The sequence below is a fragment of the Scyliorhinus canicula genome, chromosome 23 (assembly GCF_902713615.1).
Source record: "Scyliorhinus canicula chromosome 23, sScyCan1.1, whole genome shotgun sequence".
Lineage (NCBI taxonomy): Eukaryota > Metazoa > Chordata > Chondrichthyes > Carcharhiniformes > Scyliorhinidae > Scyliorhinus > Scyliorhinus canicula.
Genome location: NC_052168.1, coordinates 5,512,060 through 5,531,631, shown reverse-complemented (window position 1 = coordinate 5,531,631; position 19,572 = coordinate 5,512,060). Strand labels below are relative to the sequence as shown.

The following is a 19,572-nucleotide window of genomic DNA, read 5'->3' as shown; positions in this document are numbered from 1 at the left end:
ACACAAAAGCTCTGAGAGCCCAAAGTCCTATAGTTCAAGTCCAGCTTCTTCTTTTAATAAAAGTCCACACCTAATCAGAGCAAATTAGGTTAACAGGCCGCCGCCACTGTACAGCACGGACAGAACCAAGTGCCCATTAGTTCAAGTCCAGTTTCTTATCTTTAATAAACGTCCAAACCTGTTCTGCTGTCTCAAAATAGTAGTGGAGTTCCTCAAACGTAACCCAGAGCTTTGCAGGATACAGCATTCCAAACCTCACCTTTTTGTAGAGGGCTGCCTTTACCTTGATGAATCCTGGACGCCTCTTGGCCAGCTCCGTTCCCAAGTCCTGGTAAATGCGCACCTCGCAGTTCTCCCATCTGCTGCTCCTCTCCGCCTTGGCCCATCGCAGCACACATTCCCCATCAGCAAGCCGGTGAAAGCGGACCACCAAGGCCCTTGGTCGGTCGCCCGTCCTGGGCTTCCTTGCGGGGGGCTCTATGTGCCCCATCCAACTCCAGGGGTTGAGGGAAGGCCCCCGGTCCCATCAGCGCCTCAGGCATACCCGTCACGAATGTGCCCACATCCGACCCCTCGCAGCCCTCTGGGAGGCCAACGATTCTTAAATTCTGCTTCCTGGCTCTGTTCCCCAGCTCTTCAAGCTGCTCCTGCATCCTCCTCTGACGGGCGTTCAGCTCCTCCACCTCGTGCTCCAGCTCCGTTACCGTGCCCGCCTGACTGGAGAGCTTCGCCTCGACCTCCCTGAGCGCCTTCCCTTGGACCGCCTGTGTCTCGACCATTCGGTCCATCACCGCTCTCATCGGGTCCAGCGTGTCCCTCCTCAGCTCGGCGAAGCAGTTCTTGAAGAACTCCATCTGTTCCTCCCTTGGCCAGTGAGCCTCCGCTCCCTGGTCCCCGCCGTCCGCCATGCTTGGCCGCCCGGTCTGGGGTCCCCGCTGCTCCCGCTTCGATCCTTGCCGCTCCACTCGACCACTTCTAGTCCAGCTGCCCCCCCCCCCCCCCCCCCCCCCCCCCTCTCCCCGTGGCAGGCGATGGTTAGAGAAAGATTTAGTGGAGTTGTTCAAATGGTGAAGGTAAAACGGATCTGGAGTACGAGGTATGAGGGCAGACGGCCAAAAGCTTGGCCAAAGAGGTAGATTTTAAGAGGCCCGAATGAGGAAGGCCGAGATTGAGAGGCGGAGGTCGGTTAGGAAGGGAATTCCGATCGAAAGCACCAATGGTGGAGTGATAAAAATTGGAATTACGCAAGAAGCCGGATTTGGCAGAGGGGTGGGAATGGGGGAGGAGGCTTTCAGTTTAATCCAGAACTCACTCCCTGAAAGAACAGTGGAATAGCGTCAACCAAGTGACCATTACAAGATATGGGCGCACCGGCAGATTCGCTGTACTCTTTAGCGACTCATAGATTCATCAGTTCTGCACATGAATGTAGCTAACGAAACATGAACGTGCTGTAAATAGTTACACTTCTTTGGAAGGCGCAGTTTCTTCAATGTGCCTTTAAGGGATTGCAACATGTGTCATGCGATCCAGTTTGAGTTTCACTTTTGCTTTCAGCAGCGCACCCACTCACAGCTCTGATACCTTCGAGCGTTGTGGATCTGTATGAATGTCCCCAATGCGCCGAGCGTCAGTGAATGGACCCACAAAGCGTTTACGCAATCCCCGTGTGAGCGATTGGTGGCTTCATACCATTATAAAAACACTCTCTTCCCACTGTCTCCTTGACTACTTGGACCAAATAGAGTAAAGTCTCCAGAAAAGAGTCGGTGTAGAGGAATTAAGATTAAAGTTTTGAGAAGTGTAAGTGGCCATTTTGTTATTAGGTGGCAACGACACTATGGGATGCTCAGAGACATTCTTAAGGGGCTTGGTAAATATCTTGGCAAAACAGTTGCGGATACCTCACCCTCCCTTACTAACCTGGGGTAGTGTACACCACGGGGAGGCAAGAGGCAGAAAACTCTATAATATATCTGGGCGGCGCGGTAGCACAGTGGTTAGCACTGCCGCCTGAAAGCGCCGGTTTTGATTCCATCCTTGGGCTGTGCGGAGTCTGCACGTTCTGCCCGTGTCCACGTGGGTTTCCTCCGGGTGCTCCGGTTTCCTCCCACAGCCCGTGCTAAAATTGCCCCTTACTGCATGTGAGGAAATGAGTTAGCTGACAACACATAGTTATGCTGAATGAAGAACATTAGAACAAAATTAGGCCATTCGGCCCATCATTCCTGGTTGGCCATTTTGTTATCTATGTTGGCTCGACTTGTTAAACCCAGTTGCCTGGCGTCTCCTGCCTTCCCAAGTAAACAGCCCTTTCCATTGTGATCACTTGAACTAATTGTGCATCCTTTCTTGGGGGGGGGGGGGGAGAAGGGGGCAATGGTGTTTTATTGTGCATCAATATTCTGATTGTTTTTAACAACATTTATTTCCTTTCTCTGCAAGAAACAACATTCTCCGTCAATCCTGTTAACACAACTGCCCTGCGAGTGGATTGGACAAATCTGACCGAAGGTTTCCAGCTGATTAATTTGACTTTAGGGGACGTCACGATATCATCAAACGAGAGCAGTGGCGATGTGATATTCAATGGCCTTGAGCACGGGGCGACGTATAATGTTTCCATTAGCGTCGGAAATGCAAACTGCTCATTCGAAGCTGTTCAAGGGACAACAAGTAAGTTTGTTATATGGTGCAAATTTTAAAAACATTTCCTGAGAAACCCCTCTTGAGGATTCCTCCTCGCTCCCCAATCCTCCGCGTGGACTTTCACCGGTGCTTAGCTCATTGCTACATTGGTCTGAGTAAACGTCCAACAATCCGGGACCCTGCGGGAGGAATGGGATAACTCCGAGATGTCACTCTGACTATCCTTGTGACAGCAGGTGAGCAGAATGCCAAGCCTGAGGTCAATTAGCTGTCAATGGATGGGATAATGCATTATGAGAATGAGCTACCCACACAGGAGCATAGTGGTTGGCACTATGGCTTCACAGCACCAGGGTCCCAGGCTTGGGTCACTGTCTGTGCGGAGCCTGCATGTTCTCCCTGTGTCTGCGTGTGTTTCCTCCGGGTGCTCCGTGAGTCCCCACAGTCCAAAGATGCGCAGGTTAGGTGGATTGGCCGTGATAAATTGCCCTTAGGTTAGATGGGGTTGCAGGGTTACAGGAGGGTAGGGATGTGGGGTTAAGTAGGGAGCTCTTTCCAAGAGATGGCGCAGACTCGATGGGCCGAATGGCCTCCTTCTCCTATGATTCTACCCTGGCAGAATCCTAGACTATCATTGATAGGGGTTCCCAACTCCTCTGTTAGAAACAGCTCCATCAAGTCTAAAAACGTACTTTTTAAATAAATATTTAGCGTTTTGGATTGTGAAAGAGAGATACTGACCATACTGTTCAGAAATGAGGAGTCTTTATCAACACTTCACACCCTGGGCTGGACACCCTGTTCCTGAGTCTAAGTGCTGACGCCGACGGAGGATCCGTGGCGTTCAGCGTCGGACAAATCGGCGTCTCGCCCTCACCGATTCCGCTACCGGTGTGGGGGGCCAGCACCGGCGCCACGCGGAACACCCGCAAAACAGCGCGGGAATCGCCGGGTCCGTGATGGACATGCGCAGGGCTGACAAGTTGCAGCGGCACGTACACTATACACCCCCCCCCAGCCCCCCCACTACTCCCCCCAGCCCTGGCAAGAGCTCCCCCCTGGCCAGCGGCACGGCTGTCGACGAATTATGCCGATACCGGACACTGCCCGTACGCCCTCTCTCTCTCCGCAGCCACCACACCAGGTTCACGACTGTTGAGAGCACACGTGGACCGTGCCATTGGGAACTCGGCCCATCGGAGGCGGGGCATCACGGGTGGGCCCGCTAATGAGGTGAATGAAATGAAATGAAAATGAAAATTGCTTATTAGAACATAGAACATAGAACAGTACAGCACAGAACAGGCCCTTCGGCCCTCGATGTTGTGCCGAGCAATGATCACCCTACTCAAACCCACGTATCCACCCTATACCCGTAACCCAACAACCCCCCCCCCTTAACCTTACTTTTAAGGACACTACGGGCAATTTAGCATGGCCAATCCACCTAACCCGCTCATCTTTGGACTGTGGGAGGAAACCGGAGCACCCGGAGGAAACCCACGCAGACACGGGGAGGACGTGCAGACTCCACACAGACAGTGACCCAGCCGGGAACCGAACCTGGGACCCTGAAGCTGTTAAGCATTTATGCTAACCACCATGCTACCCTGCTGCCCAGCGTCTATTGTCACGAGTAGGCTTCAATGAAGTTACTGTGAAAAGCCCCTAGTCGCCACATTCCGGCGCCTGTTCGGGGAGGCTGGTGCGATTTCACCGTCAGCCGTCGGAGAATCTCTCTCATAGACAGTGAGGTCCCGCCGACACCCAATCAGTCTCTCATTCAGGTAGCTGCACCTTGCGGAGACGATGGGCAAAGTGGAAACCTTGGAATCTCTGCGTCCACCTGCGGGTCTTTGAAAACTCAAACACCATGCTCACACGTCACCCGGAGATAGTAGATCGTCAGTCCGTCTGACAGCCACAGCCGACAGGAGCTCACGTTACGCCCCACTCCACTCAGCTGGCGAGGTTGTGTTGCAAGTGGCAGCCCTGAAATCTGGGGTAAGGGTGGAGCCAGCTGCTCCTGAGAATGGGATTGGCCCAAGGAGTGAGCTACGCCCCATCTCTTAAAGGGACAGTCGCCCCCACCGAGGGCCATGCCGGTGAATTCGGTGAGAGACTGTGATGCGTTAATCTGGCCTGTAGATCCTAGTTGGCTAACTAGATAAAGAACAAATTTGCATCGAGCACCGTCTTTTATTTCCTCGTAACAGTCAGTGCTTCGCTCTTGATGAGTAGTCGCTGATGTTAGGTGGATAAATGCAGCAGCCAGTTTGTACACAGCAAGATCCCACAGCAATGAGGGAAGAATTGTGAATGCGTCTCTAATTCACATGTCTCTCAGTCCGGAAGAAACGATCTCGAACACGTCCGTACTTCAGAATATTCTTTATGCGATCGGGGCCGCTCTCTAGGTATTCCAAAGAAACACCTCTCTGAGAGTGCCAAAGCCTTGCTCAAAGCATCCCTTCTTTTATATGTTTTTTTAAGGGGTTGTCTCTTACATTCACTTGAGCTTGCCTCCAATACAGATTACAGCTTGTTTTTACCAAATGTTTAGTACATGATTAATTTGTTATTGTCATATTTTTAATACATAATTTTACAGACATTGAGATAGATATTGAGGTTATCTATTGGCACATGATAATGTAGCAGTTTTAGCTTAATTAGTAAATGTTAGCTATAATTACAAGCGGCCCCCATATTTCATACCTCATCATCCGGCCATGCGCCTTGTTTCTCAAGGCTGTTTGGCTTATAGTCACACTCCCTTACCTTGAACATCCTTCAATGGCTTCAATAACATATTCTTTTAATTTGTGATGTTCCACCTGGCTCTTTCTGGCTTTTAACCCTTGCTTCACATCCTCAGAATGAGACAGGTATGTTTCCCAGGACACTGGGAAAACTCCCAGCTCTACTTCTAGAAGTGCCGCTGGATTTTTAAAAACCATCTGAATGGGCCTGGTAGACGGCACCTATGCGAGGTACGGCCTTTGTCCTGTCGGACAGACTGGGTCTGTTCTTAACTGCCACGTAGTTGGCTTGTTTCTGATGCGACTTGCACCCGAGTATCTAACGCTTGGGCCCTTTCGATGTTTGATCGCAGGGTCGCCGCTAAAGGATAGCATTCTCCTTGAACGACGCTCTCGAATTAACTCTTCTCTCTCTCTGCTTTTCTGTTGACAGACCCCTCGCCGGTCACCAGCCTGTCTCTGGCGTACAGAACAACAGAGAGGCTGGCAGTAAACTGGACAGTGCCCCCGGACACACGAGTGTCAGAGTACACGTATCGTATCACCGTCACGAATGGCACTGGCACCGAGGCCTACTCGACTGAGCAAGGGCAGCATGAGTTCGAAGTGACAGGCCTGCAACCTGGGATCCGCTATAACCTGACGGTGAATTCAGTCACCCCTGAGCAAACACAGAGCGCGCCTGAGGCTGTGCAAGGCACCACGAGTAAGTTGCTCATCGCTTCTTGAAGGAACCGTGACACTGCGGACCCAAGGCGGTAAAGTCAGGTCCAGCTGAGATCACACAAAGCAGATGGCATCGGGCTCAACCCAACATACACAATGGTGGCTGATATCGATCAGGGTCTCTTGGCAATGGGATAAGAGGGTTGGGGTAGGCGGGAGGGGGAAGGATGATCAATTGAGGTCTTGTGCCTGGGGAGACAGGAAAATAAAAGATAGGAATAAGCTCCCCCAGATGCACCGCAAAGTACAATTATTCAGTGATTTTCGTAACCTTCGGACATCACAAACATTTCCCAGCCAATTAACTAATCTTCAATTGTAGTCACTGCTGTTATGAGGCTAAGTACAGCATCCATTTGCGCAGAACAAGACCCCAGAAACAGATCTGTTGCGCTAATGTTGACGAACCCCTCTGGCTTTGCTCTGAATGGGACCTTAATTGTGTATCTTGCTTAATGTCTCAACTGCCAGATGAGGCAGGACCCCTCCACCCCTCTCCAGCACTCCCTCACTGCTATGCGGGAAGGTCACTTTGCCTCGTGTGGTGTTTTTAGCCACATTTACAGCTTTGATGTGAGCTTCCTTCAGATATCATTTGTTGGATGTTCAGTAGATCTCACAAAGAGGTTCCTGAGACTTGTATGGATTAACATGTTTATTAATAGCTCAAAACTATGTACATTGACACAGGGTATAGTCCAGGCTGTGAGTTAACTCCATGCTTAGCTCCACGGTAGCGCGGTAGCATTGTGGATAGCACAATCGCTTCACAGCTCCAGGGTCCCAGGTTCGATTCCGGCTTGGGTCACTGTCTGTGCGGAGTCTGCACATCCTCCCCGTGTGTGCGTGGGTTTCCTCCGGGTGCTCCGGTTTCCTCCCACAGTCCAAAGATGTGCCGGTTAGGTGGATTGGCCGTGATAAATTGCCCTTAGTGTCCAAAATTGCCCTTAGTGTTGGTGGGGTTACTGGGTTATGGGGATAGGGTGTAGGTGTTAACCTTGGGTAGGGTGCTCTTTCCAGGAGCCGGTGCAGACTCGATGGGCCGAATGCCCTCCTTCTGCACTGTAAATTCTATGAAGACTATGAAGACTATGTTTGCTTCGACACAGGTCTCTGTCCAGTCCTCAATTGGCCCTAGTCTCATGTGTCCTGTCACACTCAGGGCATTGCGGTTTCCCTTTTCCACATTACCCCTTCCAATGCCAGATACCCCCCCTCTGCTACATGATTTGCTGCCGTAAGTCCCATCACTTTCAATGCCCCATCACAGGTTCGCTATTGAGCCACATCCAGAAACCAAACAATGGCACGCTCCTTTAAGTGACCATCCAGTTTGGGAACACAGAGCGAAGACCCTTTCACGTTGACAAACTCTCTCTGCCTTTCTGTGAACAGATCCATCTCCGGTCACCAATCTGTCTCTGGTGAACAGGACAACAGAGTCACTCACAATAAACTGGACGCTGCCCGTGGATACAAGAGCCTCGGTATACAGGTACAATATCACGGTCACCAGTAGTACTGGTGATGGGCCCACAGGGAGCGACTTGACTGGGCCAGAAGAGAGTGTGTTCCAAGTGAGGGGCCTGCAGCCTGGAGTCGGCTATAACCTGACGGTGAATTCAGTCACTCCTGAGAACACGCTGAGCGATCCGGAGATGGTGAAAGGCACCACGAGTAAGTTTTTAAAAAATAAATTTAGAGTGCCCAATTCATTTTTTCCAATTAAGGGGCAATTTAGCGTGGCCAATCCACCTGCCCTGCACATCTTTGGGTTGTGGGGGCGAAACCCATGCAAACACGGGGAGAATGTGCAAACTCCATGTGGGGCAGCACGGTAGCATGGTGGTTAGCATAAATGCTTCACAGCTCCAGGGTCCCAGGTTCGGTTCCCGGCTGGGTCACTGTCTGTGCGGAGTCTGCACGTCCTCCCCGTGTGTGCGTGGGTTTCCTCCGGGTGCTCCGGTTTCCTCTCACAGTCCAAAGATGTGCAGGTTAGGTGGGTTGGCCATGATAAATTGCCCATAGTGTCCTAAAAAGTAAGGTTAAGGGGGGGTTGTTGGGTTACGGGTATAGGGTGGATACGTGGGTTTGAGTAGGGTGATCATTGCTCGGCAGAACATCGAGGGCCGAAGGGCCTGTTCTGTGCTGTACTGTTCTATGTTCTATGTTCTACACGGACAGTGACCCAGAGCCGGGATCAAAACCGGGACCTCGGCGCCGTGAGGCAGCAGGGCTAACCCACTGCGCCACCGTGCTGCCCACAAGTAGGTTATCCGTGGAGGAATTTCTTTACTCAGAGGGTGACGAATCTTTGGAATTCCTTACCCGAGAGGCCTGTCATTAGGGAAGGACTAATGTCCTTTAGGGAAGGAAATCTGCCGTCCTTACCCGGTCTGGCCTACATGTGACTCCAGACCAATAGCAATGTGGTTGACTCTTAACTGCCCCCTCAAGGGCAATTAGGGTTGGGCAATAAATGTGGGCACAGCCGGCGATGCCCATGTCCAAGACATACGGGGATAATGTGGGAAAATGGAAAAGATCTAATTTAATGGTGAAGCAGGAAAGAGGGGCTGAATGGCCCCATGTTCTCTCCACGTCTTAAAGGGACAGCCACTCCGCATGAGGGACAAGTATGTGTGGATTTTGCAACCAATGACTAGCATTTACCCGCCAGCTGTAGAGAGTTAGAATGGAAGAGATTGTTATGGAGGATAGACAAATTCAGTATCCAGAATAGTACTGGTAGAGATTTCATAGCGAGCTCGTTACAGGTTTGGGTGCTTGGATAGATCCAACTCGTAGTCCACAAGAGAAAACACATGCTCAAATCTCAGACCCAAACAGGCCTTGAGAAGGAGAGGGGAACGAGAGCGAGGGGTTCAAGAGAGGCGGAAATGAGCTCACCTTATTGTGCAAAGAAAGGCAGAAACGTTTGTATGTACAAGGAGAACATTTCCATCTGGACATCCGAAAACTCTCTGCAGCCTAGGGACGAGCCTTGAATTGTGGCCACTTTGTCAGCAAAATACAGTTTTTTGGTAACGGGCTTGGAGGGAGGGCAGTGTAGATTTATCAAGGAAAAATTACACACATAGAACATAGAACAATACAGCACAGAACAGGCCCTTCGGCCCTCGATGTTGTGCCAAGCAATGATCACCCTACTCAAACCCACCTATCCACCCTATACCCGTAACCCAACAACCCCCCCCTTAACCTTACTATTAGGACACTACGGGCAATTTAGCATGGCCAATCCATCTAACCCGCACATCTTTGGACTGTGGGAGGAAACTGGAGCACCCGGAGGAAACCCACGCACACACGGGGAGGATGTGCATCATTGTGTAATTCCTGAAAAACAGGTTAAAAGAGACTGTGGTCGATGTTTTAAATATACCAGCAATTAAGGGATGCTGATGGGGTACATAGAGATGTCTGTTAGTTAGGGAATCTAGGACTACATCTGCGACTAAGCTAAGGATTTTTTAATTTATACAATTCGCTGGGACATGGGCGCAGCAGGCTGTGCCCACATTTATTGCCCAACCCTAATTGCCCTTGAGGGGGCAGTTAAGAGTCAACCACATTGCTATTACAGTAGTCTGGAGTCACATGTAGGCCAGACCGGGTAAGGACGGCAGATTTCCTTCCCTAAAGGACATTAGTCAACCAGATGGGTTTTTCCGACAAAGGTTTCATGGTCGTCGATAGGCATTTTCAATTCCAGATTTTTTTAAAAATTGAATTCAAATTTCACCACCTGCAGTGGGCGGATTCGAACCTGGGTCTACCAGAGCGTTACTCTGGGCCTCTGGTTGAATAGTCCAGTGGCAATATCACTGCGCCACCGCCTGAAATTAGCGACACCTCCTTCAAGCAAATCACAATTGCTTCTTGATGAATAAACTGTGACTATTCCGTTAACGGTGTGTGTCAGGGGATAGGCGTGGGGTTGGGCTGCAGTGATCATATTGAATGGTGGAGTAGTCTTGGGCTAAATGGCCTGCGCCTGTTCCGCACGGAGCGTTACCGCTGACGGCTAAGCGAGGACTGCGGCCCTGGAATTTTCGGAGACCTCCCTCGCTTCTCCGAAGAGGAGATGAAACTTTACATCTGTGGTGGTATGATTAACATAGCTGCCTGCCATTGGTGCAGAACACCGGCTTACCATTGGCCCTGGTCGGTCATGTGCCTCTCGACCGATTGGTTGAGACCAGTCACGTGACAGCTCCCCAATTGGTCGAGAGGCTGAGTTAACCCCTCCTCCAGGGTGAGGTATAAATACCCAGTACACCCGGCGGTCGTCCATTTACCGTAGAGGACCGCAGGGCTAACATCTAGCTTATTAAAGCCTTACTTTTGTACAGCAACTCGTCTCGCATTCAATTGATGGTTCATCAACATCCGCCTGACCCACCAGATGGGGCCCTGGTTTAGAACGTGGGTCGGCATTCTCGGGTCGCGGGGGGTTCTCTTTTCCCGCCGGCAGCGCACCCCCCCCCCCCCCCCCCCCCCCGCCAGCGGGTCTCTCGGTGGTGTGAAATCCCATTGACAAGCGGCGAGCAGATAGAATCCCACCACCAGCAAACGGCATGACTCCCAGAAGCCCCTCATCTGGAAGATGGCGCCTCCTGTTGCGTTACCAGCTTAACACAAACTCTTTTTTTGTAAAAAAATATACTTTGCTCCTAAGACATCCGAAAGAACATCTCAAACATTTCAAAACGGCTGTCACACAAAGTGCAATAATATTCAGGTTCTCTACATCTCCCGTGTTGCAACTCTTGAGGTGTTTCGACACAGTCAGAGAAACATCACAGACATTTCAAAACGGTCATTGCAAATGGCACAAGGGTTATCCAAATAGACCAAGTTACAGTCAGGTGCTTCCATACAATTGTGATACAATTCGCTCTATACATTAATCCTGTTGTGTTATTAGTGCTCAACACTGACATAACCACTGTACTAATGATGGGGAAACTAAACACAGAGTTCTTTGTTGAGTAATGACAGGATTCCAGGAGAGTTCTTCATACAGGTGTTACCTGCAGCTTGGCAGTGCTCCAGTTACCATATCACATGGTAACTTGCATCACTTCCTGACCCAAATGTATAGCCAAGAGTTTCCATATTCAGCAGCATGTGAATCTGCAGGTTAGACTGCCTTGCACCACAAAGCAATGTAACAACACCCTCAAAGCTGCCTCACTTATACACTGACATGTTGCCGCTGCCTCATGTGAGAGACAGCCTGCTCTTTGAATTGTGCCTCTGATGCGAAGGGTTGTGCGTTCCTTTGACCGTAGGTCATTGTGGAACAGCCGGCATTGTCCTACAGTGGGTCATACGGGCAGCACGGTAGCATAATGGTTAGCACAGTTGCTTCGCAGCTCCAGGGTCCCAGGTTTGATTCCCGGCTTGGGTCACTGTCTGTGCGGAGTCTGCACGTTCTCCCCGTGTCTGCGTGGGTTTCCTCCGGGTGCTCCGGTTTCCTCCCACAGTCCAAAGATGTGCAGGTTAGATGGATTGGCCGTGATAAATTGCCCTTGGTGTCCAGAAAGGTGAGGTGGGGTTACGGGGATAAAGGGGATAGGTGGCAGCGTGGGGTTTAGGTAGGGTGCTCTTTCCAAGGGCCGGGGCAGACTCGATGTGCTGAATGGCCTCCTTCTGCACTGTTAGTTCTGTAATTTTATGCTGTCGAAGAACAGACTGGGTGGAGAATCCCTCGCACTGACTCTCTCTCTTTCGCTCTCTACCTTTTCTGTTAACAGACCCATCTCCAGTCACCGGCCTGTCTCTGGTGAATAGGACAGCCAGGTCACTGGTGTTAAAATGGACAGTTCCCAACAATACCAGAGTTGCAGAATACACGTACAATATTACAGTCACGAGTGATACGGGGCCTTTCACTGCGACCTACACCACTCAAAGAGCAGCAGATCAGTTCCAAGTGCTTGACCTCCAACCTGGGGTGGAATATAGCCTGACGGTGGAGTCGGTCAGTCCTGAGAACACGTCGAGTGCTCCTGAGAATCTGAACGGCACCACAAGTAAGTTACCCTCCAAATCTAGACGGGACAGCGGCTCCACTGGGTCTGTCTGCGGTTATAACTGACGTTTACCTCCAATCAGCAGAGAGCTTCTTTCACAGGAAGTGGGTGTCGTTGGCTGGATCTCAAAACACTTTACGGTGAGGGATGGCACGATGGCACAGTGGTTAGCACTGCTGCCTCACAGTGCAACGGACCCGGGTTCAATTCCGGCCTTGGGTGTCTGTGCGGAGTCTGCACATTCTGCCCGTGTCTGCGTGGGTTTCCTCGCTCTGATGAAAAATAAATGAAAATCGCTTATTGTCACGAGTAGGCTTCAATGAAGTTACTGGGGAAAGCCCCTAGTCGCCACATTCCGGCGCCTGTTCGGGGAGGCTGGTACGGGAATCGAACCGTGCTGCTGGCCTGTCTTGGTCAGCTTTAAAAGCCAGCGATTTAGCCCAGTGTGCTAAACCAGATGTGCAGATTCCCGAGGTACCTGAGGCTTTGGGATTCAATCCCTGTGCCTCGGCGACCTCGGGCGAGCGCCGTTTGGTACTGGTCCCCACAAATGTTTACTATAGATTTTATGAATAAAGTATATTTTTTGGGGGAAAAAAAGTGCACGATCAAGGGAAGCACACCAAAACAAACATCAACTGCTGCTGGAAGGTCATCAACTCGGTGAAAGACGCTCTTTGGTCTGCCCGAAACTTGCTGATCTTCCAGTGCAAAGAACTGTCCGCGGCCGAGTGTTGCAGACTGGCACATTCCAAGGTCCAGGACTACGTGCTGAGGGACGCACTCAAGCTTGTGGCAGCTGCCGCCAAGGCGCAATGGGGAAGGACCACTGTGTAAGGTCTGACCAGCAAATGTACCCCGAGGGGTGGGTAACAGTGTAAAACCCCTCAGTCCGGGTCATTAACACTCCAATGCATAAAAGAAACATGACAATGTAAATATTTAAGAAAGATTATAGAATTTACAGTGCAGAAGGAGGCCATTCGGCCCATCGAGTCTGCCCTGGCTCTTGGAAAGAGCACCCTACCCAAGGTTAACACCTTCACCCTCTCCCCATAACCCAGTAACCCCACCCAACACTAAGGGCAATTTTGGACACTAAGGGGCAATTTAGCATGGCCAATCCACCTAACCTGCACATCTTTGGACTGTGGGAGGAAACCGGAGCTCCCGGAGGAAACCCACGCAGACACGGGGAGGATGTGCAGACTCCGCACAGACAGTGACCCAAGCCGGAATCGAACCTGGGACTGTGAAGCAATTGCGCTATCCATAATGCTACCGTGCTGCCCCTAACGTAAAGAAGGATATGTCTGTAATGTCATCCAATTTGAACGGAAGAAAGTCAAGGGAATGTGTAATTTTGATGGAAATGTACAGTCAAGACAATTCGAAATGTTCTGTAATGTTTATTATAGATTTTATGAATAAAGTATATATTTTGAAAAATAAAACTGGTCCCCATAACCCCACCTAACCTACGCATCATTGGACACTAAGGGGCAATTTAGCATGGTCATTCCACCTAACTTGCACATCTTTGGAGGAATCCGGAGCAAACTTCCGCAGACACCGGGAGAGCGTGCATAGACAGTCACTCCCGCAGACACCGGGAGAGCGTGCATAGACAGCCACTTCCACAGACACCGGGAGAGTGTGCATAGACAGTCACTCCCGCAGACACCGGGAGAGTGTGCATAGACAGTCACTCCCGCAGGCACCGAGAGAGTGTGCATAGACAGTCACTCCCGCAGACACCGAGAGAGTGTGCATAGACAGTCACTCCCGCAGACACCGGGAGAGTGTGCATAGACAGCCACTTCCACAGACACCGGGAGAGTGTGCATAGACAGCCACTTCCACAGACACCGAGAGAGTGTGCAGAGACAGTCACTCCCGCAGACACCGGGAGAGCGTGCATAGACAGTCACTCCCGCAGACACCGAGAGAGCGTGCATAGACAGTCACTCCCGCAGACACCGGGAGAGTGTGCATAGACAGCCACTTCCACAGACACCGGGAGAGTGTGCATAGACAGCCACTTCCACAGACACCGAGAGAGTGTGCAGAGACAGTCACTCCCGCAGACACCGGGAGAGCGTGCATAGACAGTCACTCCCGCAGACACCGAGAGAGCGTGCAGAGACAGTCACTCCCGCAGACACGGGGAGAGCGTGCATAGACAGCCACTCCCGCAGACACCGAGAGAGTGTGCATAGACAGTCACTCCCGCAGACACCGGGAGTGTGTGCATAGACAGTCACTCCCGCAGACACCGGGAGAGCGTGCATAGACAGTCACTCCCGCAGACACCGGGAGAGTGTGCATAGACAGTCACTCCCGCAGACACCGAGAGAGTGAGCATAGATAGTCACTCCCGCAGACACCGAGAGAGCGTGCAGAGACAGTCACTCCCGCAGACACCGGGAGAGCGTGCATAGACAGCCACTCCCGCAGATACCGAGAGAGTGTGCATAGACAGTCACTCCCGCAGACACCGGGAGAGTGTGCATAGACAGTCACTCCCGCAGACACCGAGAGAGCGTGCATAGACAGCCACCCCCGCAGACACCGGGAGTGTGTGCATTGTCAGTCACTCTCGCAGACACCGGGAGTGTGTGCATAGACAGTCACTCCCGCAGACACCGGGAGAGTGTGCATAGACAGTCACTCCCGCAGACACCGGGAGTGTGTGCATTGTCAGTCACTCTCGCAGACACCGGGAGAGCGTGCATAGACAGTCACTCCCGCAGACACCGAGAGAGTGTGCATAGTCAGTCACTCCCGCAGACACCGGGAGAGCGTGCATAGACAGTCACTCCCGCAGACACCAGGAGAGTGTGCATAGACAGTCACTCCCGCAGACACCGGGAGAGCGTGCATAGACAGTCACTCCCGCAGACACCGGGAGAGCGTGCATAGACAGTCACTCCCGCAGACACCGGGAGAGTGTGCATAGTCAGTCACTCCCGCAGACACCAGGAGAGTGTGCATAGACAGTCACTCCCGCAGACACCGGGAGAGCGTGCATAGACAGTCACTCCCGCAGACACCGGGAGAGCGTGCATAGACAGTCACTCCCGCAGACACCGAGAGAGTGTGCATAGACAGTCACCCAAGGTCGGAATTGAACCCTGACAAGGTGAGGTAGCAGTGCTAAGCACAGTTAGCAAATGCCAGCACATGTTAATGTAAGGTGTTAGTTATAATACAGCGGGTTTGTCTTTTACCTTCAACAAGTTTATTCCGCATCCAGCACAGCAGAGATACAACCTCCTGATGGTTCCCCAGCCACAACTGTTCCGGCCGTGTCCATTTATGCTCTTCTGGAGGTTGAGCCAATAACTATAATCGGTCTTTAACTTAACGATGTAATTGCGAAAGCATGCACTAACTGATACATTGACATATTAGCTGTGAGCTCTTTCAAAGTCTGATCACAGGGTCACTGCGAAATCACAGCTGACAGCACTGTCTTGCACTGGCTCGTCGAATCAAGGAGCACACAGGGTGGAGAAACTCTTGCACTAACTCTCTCTTTGCCTTTTCTGTTCAAAGACCCATCTCCCGTCACTAACCTGACTGTGCTGAACAGTACAACAGAATCGCTGGTCATAAATTGGACAGTTTCCACTGATGCAAGAGTCTCCGCGTACAGGTACGCTGTTACCGTCACAAGCGATACTGGGGATTTCAATGTGACCAACATCACGCGGAAAGGAGAGGACGTGTTCGAAGTGACAGGCCTGAAACCTGGGGTCAAATATAACGTGACGGTGAAGTCAGGCACGCCTGAGGAAACATGGAGTGATCCGGAGACTGTGATAGGCACCACGAGTAAGTTACACCCCACCCCACCCCCATCCCTCTTCCCCCACACCCTGCCAAACCCCCCCACACTCCATCTCTTAAAGGGATAGTCACTCCACCGCGGGCCCAGCCAGTGACAAGCACAATCCTGCAAACAGTGAGGGTACTGGGCTTAAACGCAGCCCGCGCGGAGATTGTTGGTGTCAGCCGGGCAGTCGATTGGGTCAGTGCAGTTGGGCTCAGTGCCACCATGTACTGGAACGCAGGGAAAGCCTCCCCCCCCCCCCCCCCCCCCCCCCCCCCCCCCCCCCCCCCCCCGGAGCTTGGGTCGAGTCTCCAATGGCTCCCGCTGGAAACGCAGTCGCGGGAAGCAATTGAAGGCAGCATTGGCCTGTGACGCCCCTCAGAGTCGCATAGCCAGCCACCATCTGGACTCGCACACCCCCCCCCCCCCCCCCCCCACCCCGGGGCTAGTACGTGGTCAGTTCCAGCCTGACTTGACCCGGAATCGCAACACAAGTGAAATGAGATGTTATTTTAAATTACCCGAGGACCTTGACTGAGTCCAATACACTACAGCCACCAGGTTTGTACGTTTAAAGAAAAAAAATAACCTTTTATTATTGAACGATAAAATAATTAAACGGGCAGAAATGTGGCTGACCACCTGATACCCCTTTCTGAAACCCCCCTTTCCAACTCGCCCCACTCTATAAACACAGACAGCATAGAGGGAAAGGGTGGTGGAGGGGGAAGAAAAAATGGTGATAAGGACAAAAGATCTCCGATGCACAAGGATGGCTCCAATTAAAGTCTTTCAGGAGTTCAAGCTCTCGCTTTGATGCTTCTTCCTTCTGAGCTTGAGAGGGTTTTCTCCGGCAAAGCTGTCTAGTTTCTTCGTGGATTCAAGATCATTTCCTCTGTACGGTAAAGATGTGCCAGGCCTTCACTGGTTTTGAAATCGTAAATCAGTCCCTTACTTCAGCAGAGGCAGACGGCACAGTAGCAACAGTGGTTAGCACTGCTGCTTCACAGCGCCAGGGTCCCGGGTTTAATTCCCGGCTTGGGTCACTGTCTGCGCGGAGCCTGCACGTTCTCCCTGTGTCTGCGTGGGTTTCCTCCGGGTGAACAAAGAAGAAAGACCTATACAGCACAGGAACAGGCCCTTCGGCCCTCCAAGCCTGCGTCGACCATGGTTCCTGCCTAAACTAAAATCGCTGTACATAGAGCCCATATTCTTCCATTCCCACCCTATTCATATATTTGTCTAGATGTCCCTTAAATGCTGCTATCGTACCTGCTTCCACCACCTCCCCAGGCAGCTCGTTCCATTTATTTACCACCCTCTGTGTAAAAAGACTTGCCTCGCACATCTGTTCTAAATTTTCCCCACGCACTTTAAACCTACGTCCCCTTGTACGTGATTCTCCCACCCTAGGAAAGAGCATCTGACTATCCACTCTGGCCATGGTTCTCATAACCTTGTCGCCCTCTATCAGGTTGCCTCTAAACCTCCGTTGTTCCATTGAGAACAGGCCAGGTTTATCTAACCTCTCCTCATAGCTAATGCCCTCCATGTCAGGCAACATCCCGTGCTTGGGCAGCACGACAGCGTAGTGGTTAGCACAATTGCTTCACAGCTCCAGGGTCCCAGGTTCGATTCCCGGCTTGGGTCACTGTCTGTTCCGGAGTCTGCACGTTCTCCACGTGTGTGCGTGGGTTTCCTCCGGGTGCTCCAGTTTCCTCCCACAGGGCAGCACAGTAGCATGGTGGTTAGCATAAATGCTTCACAGCTCCAGGGTCCCAGGTTTGATTCCCGGCTGGGTCACTGTCTGTGCGGAGTCTGCACCTCCTCCCCGTGTGTGCGTGGGTCTCCTCCGGGTGCTCCGGTTTCCTCCCACAGTCCAAAGATGTGCGGGTTAGGTGGATTGGCCATGCTAAATTGCCCGTAGTGCCCTAAAATGTAAGGTTAAGGGGAGGGTTGTTGGGGGTATAGGGTGGATACGTGGGTTTGAGTAGGGTGATCATGGCTCGGCACAACATCGAGGGCCGAAGGGCCTGTTCTGTGCTGTACTGTTCTATGTTCTATGTAGTCAAAAGATGTGGAGGTTAGATGGATTGGCCATGATAAATTGCTCAGTCCAACGCCGGCATCATAGCTGATTTATAATGGGATGGCTCCTGAAAGCTCCCACACTTAGTGAGAAATTTGCATTTGTTTATCATCAATTTCCTGTGTGTCTGGACTTTAGAGGTTAATTCTCGGCGAGTTAATGAGTTAGTCCGCGAGTCCAGGTGGGTGAACATTGTGACACTCTCCTATTAAATCTACAGACTCTGGGGAAAGTCACAACCTTGCCTGTGGAAGGTGCGATTAATCTCTAAGGTTTCCTAAAGCACGTCATAAAAAACACTCCCAGATTTTAATCACTGCTGTAATATAGCGAAATGCAACAGCCAATGGGCACAGCGAGATCCCACAAACAGGAATGGGCAGAACATTCTCGGTAATGTTTGTTGACAGAGGAATATTCAGAGAAATAGTCTACCGGGGTCCTTGGTTTGAGACGTGGCGTGTTGTAGTTTATGTAGCCTGATGATTAGGTTCAAACGTCACGTCTAACTGATAACACATTCAGTAACACAGCACTGCCATCAGTAATGCACCGTGGTATTGACATCGCCTCATCACTCTGCTTTGTGAATCACGTTTATATCTCTGACGTGACCAACTACATCAGCCATGACTTGCTACTGAAAACCCCAACCGAGGAGATTGGCTAATGTCCGGCTGTAACGTCACAGTGAACACACACTCAGCACCTAATGAGCAGGCCTTGAGCAAGCCACACACCTCAGCGATGCACAGGGTTGTCATAGAGGGTGTGTCTCACGCCAATTAACTCTCTCGCTCTTTGCCTTTCCCTTTGACAGATCCTTCTCTGGTCACTAACCTGACTGTGCTGAACACGACAACGGAATCGCTGGTCATAAAATGGACAGTTCCCACTGACGCAAGAGTCTCAGAGTACACGTACACTATTATAGTCACAAGCAAAACTGGAGATTTCTGTACGACCAACATCACGAGGAAAGGAGAGGATGTGTTCGAAGTGACAGGCCTGAAACCTGGGGTCAAATATAACGTGACGGTGAAGTCAGTCACTCCTGAAAAAATACTAAGTGATCCGGAGACTGTGAAAGGCACCACGAGTAAGTTACCCCCCCCACACCCCCCCCCACCCCCCCCCCCCCCCCCCCACACTCCATCTCCATTTGCAGCGACCGTCAGAATCGTGCAAACAGGGAGTGGCTCTGGCTGGAAACGCAGCCAATTGAAGGCAGCATTGGATTTGTGAAGCCCGTCAGAGTCGCATAGCCAGCCCCTGTCTGGTCTCCCAATGCATGGGAAATGGGTGAGATATTGGAGAGGGATTGACATGGAAGCCATTTACCCCAAACGTGATATATAATGGGATGGCTCCTAAACTCTCTCACACTCAGCTAGAAACTTGCATGTGATTATCATCGTCTCCTGCGGGTATGGATTTTGATTTGATTTG

General features: G+C 51.3%; 1 protein-coding gene across 1 annotated transcript in view; it reads left to right on the top strand.

Moving 5' to 3' along the window:
* The window catches only part of LOC119956620 (receptor-type tyrosine-protein phosphatase H-like), a 61,348-nt gene that overhangs the window by 18,362 nt on the left and 23,414 nt on the right, over positions 1–19,572 (top strand). Inside the window, exons 3-8 of the mRNA XM_038783958.1 lie at positions 2,446–2,676; positions 5,845–6,117; positions 7,533–7,814; positions 11,921–12,199; positions 15,758–16,036; positions 18,944–19,222. Coding sequence (XP_038639886.1) covers positions 2,446–2,676; positions 5,845–6,117; positions 7,533–7,814; positions 11,921–12,199; positions 15,758–16,036; positions 18,944–19,222 — 1,623 coding nt within the window. The remainder of the gene's footprint in view (positions 1–2,445; positions 2,677–5,844; positions 6,118–7,532; positions 7,815–11,920; positions 12,200–15,757; positions 16,037–18,943; positions 19,223–19,572) is intronic.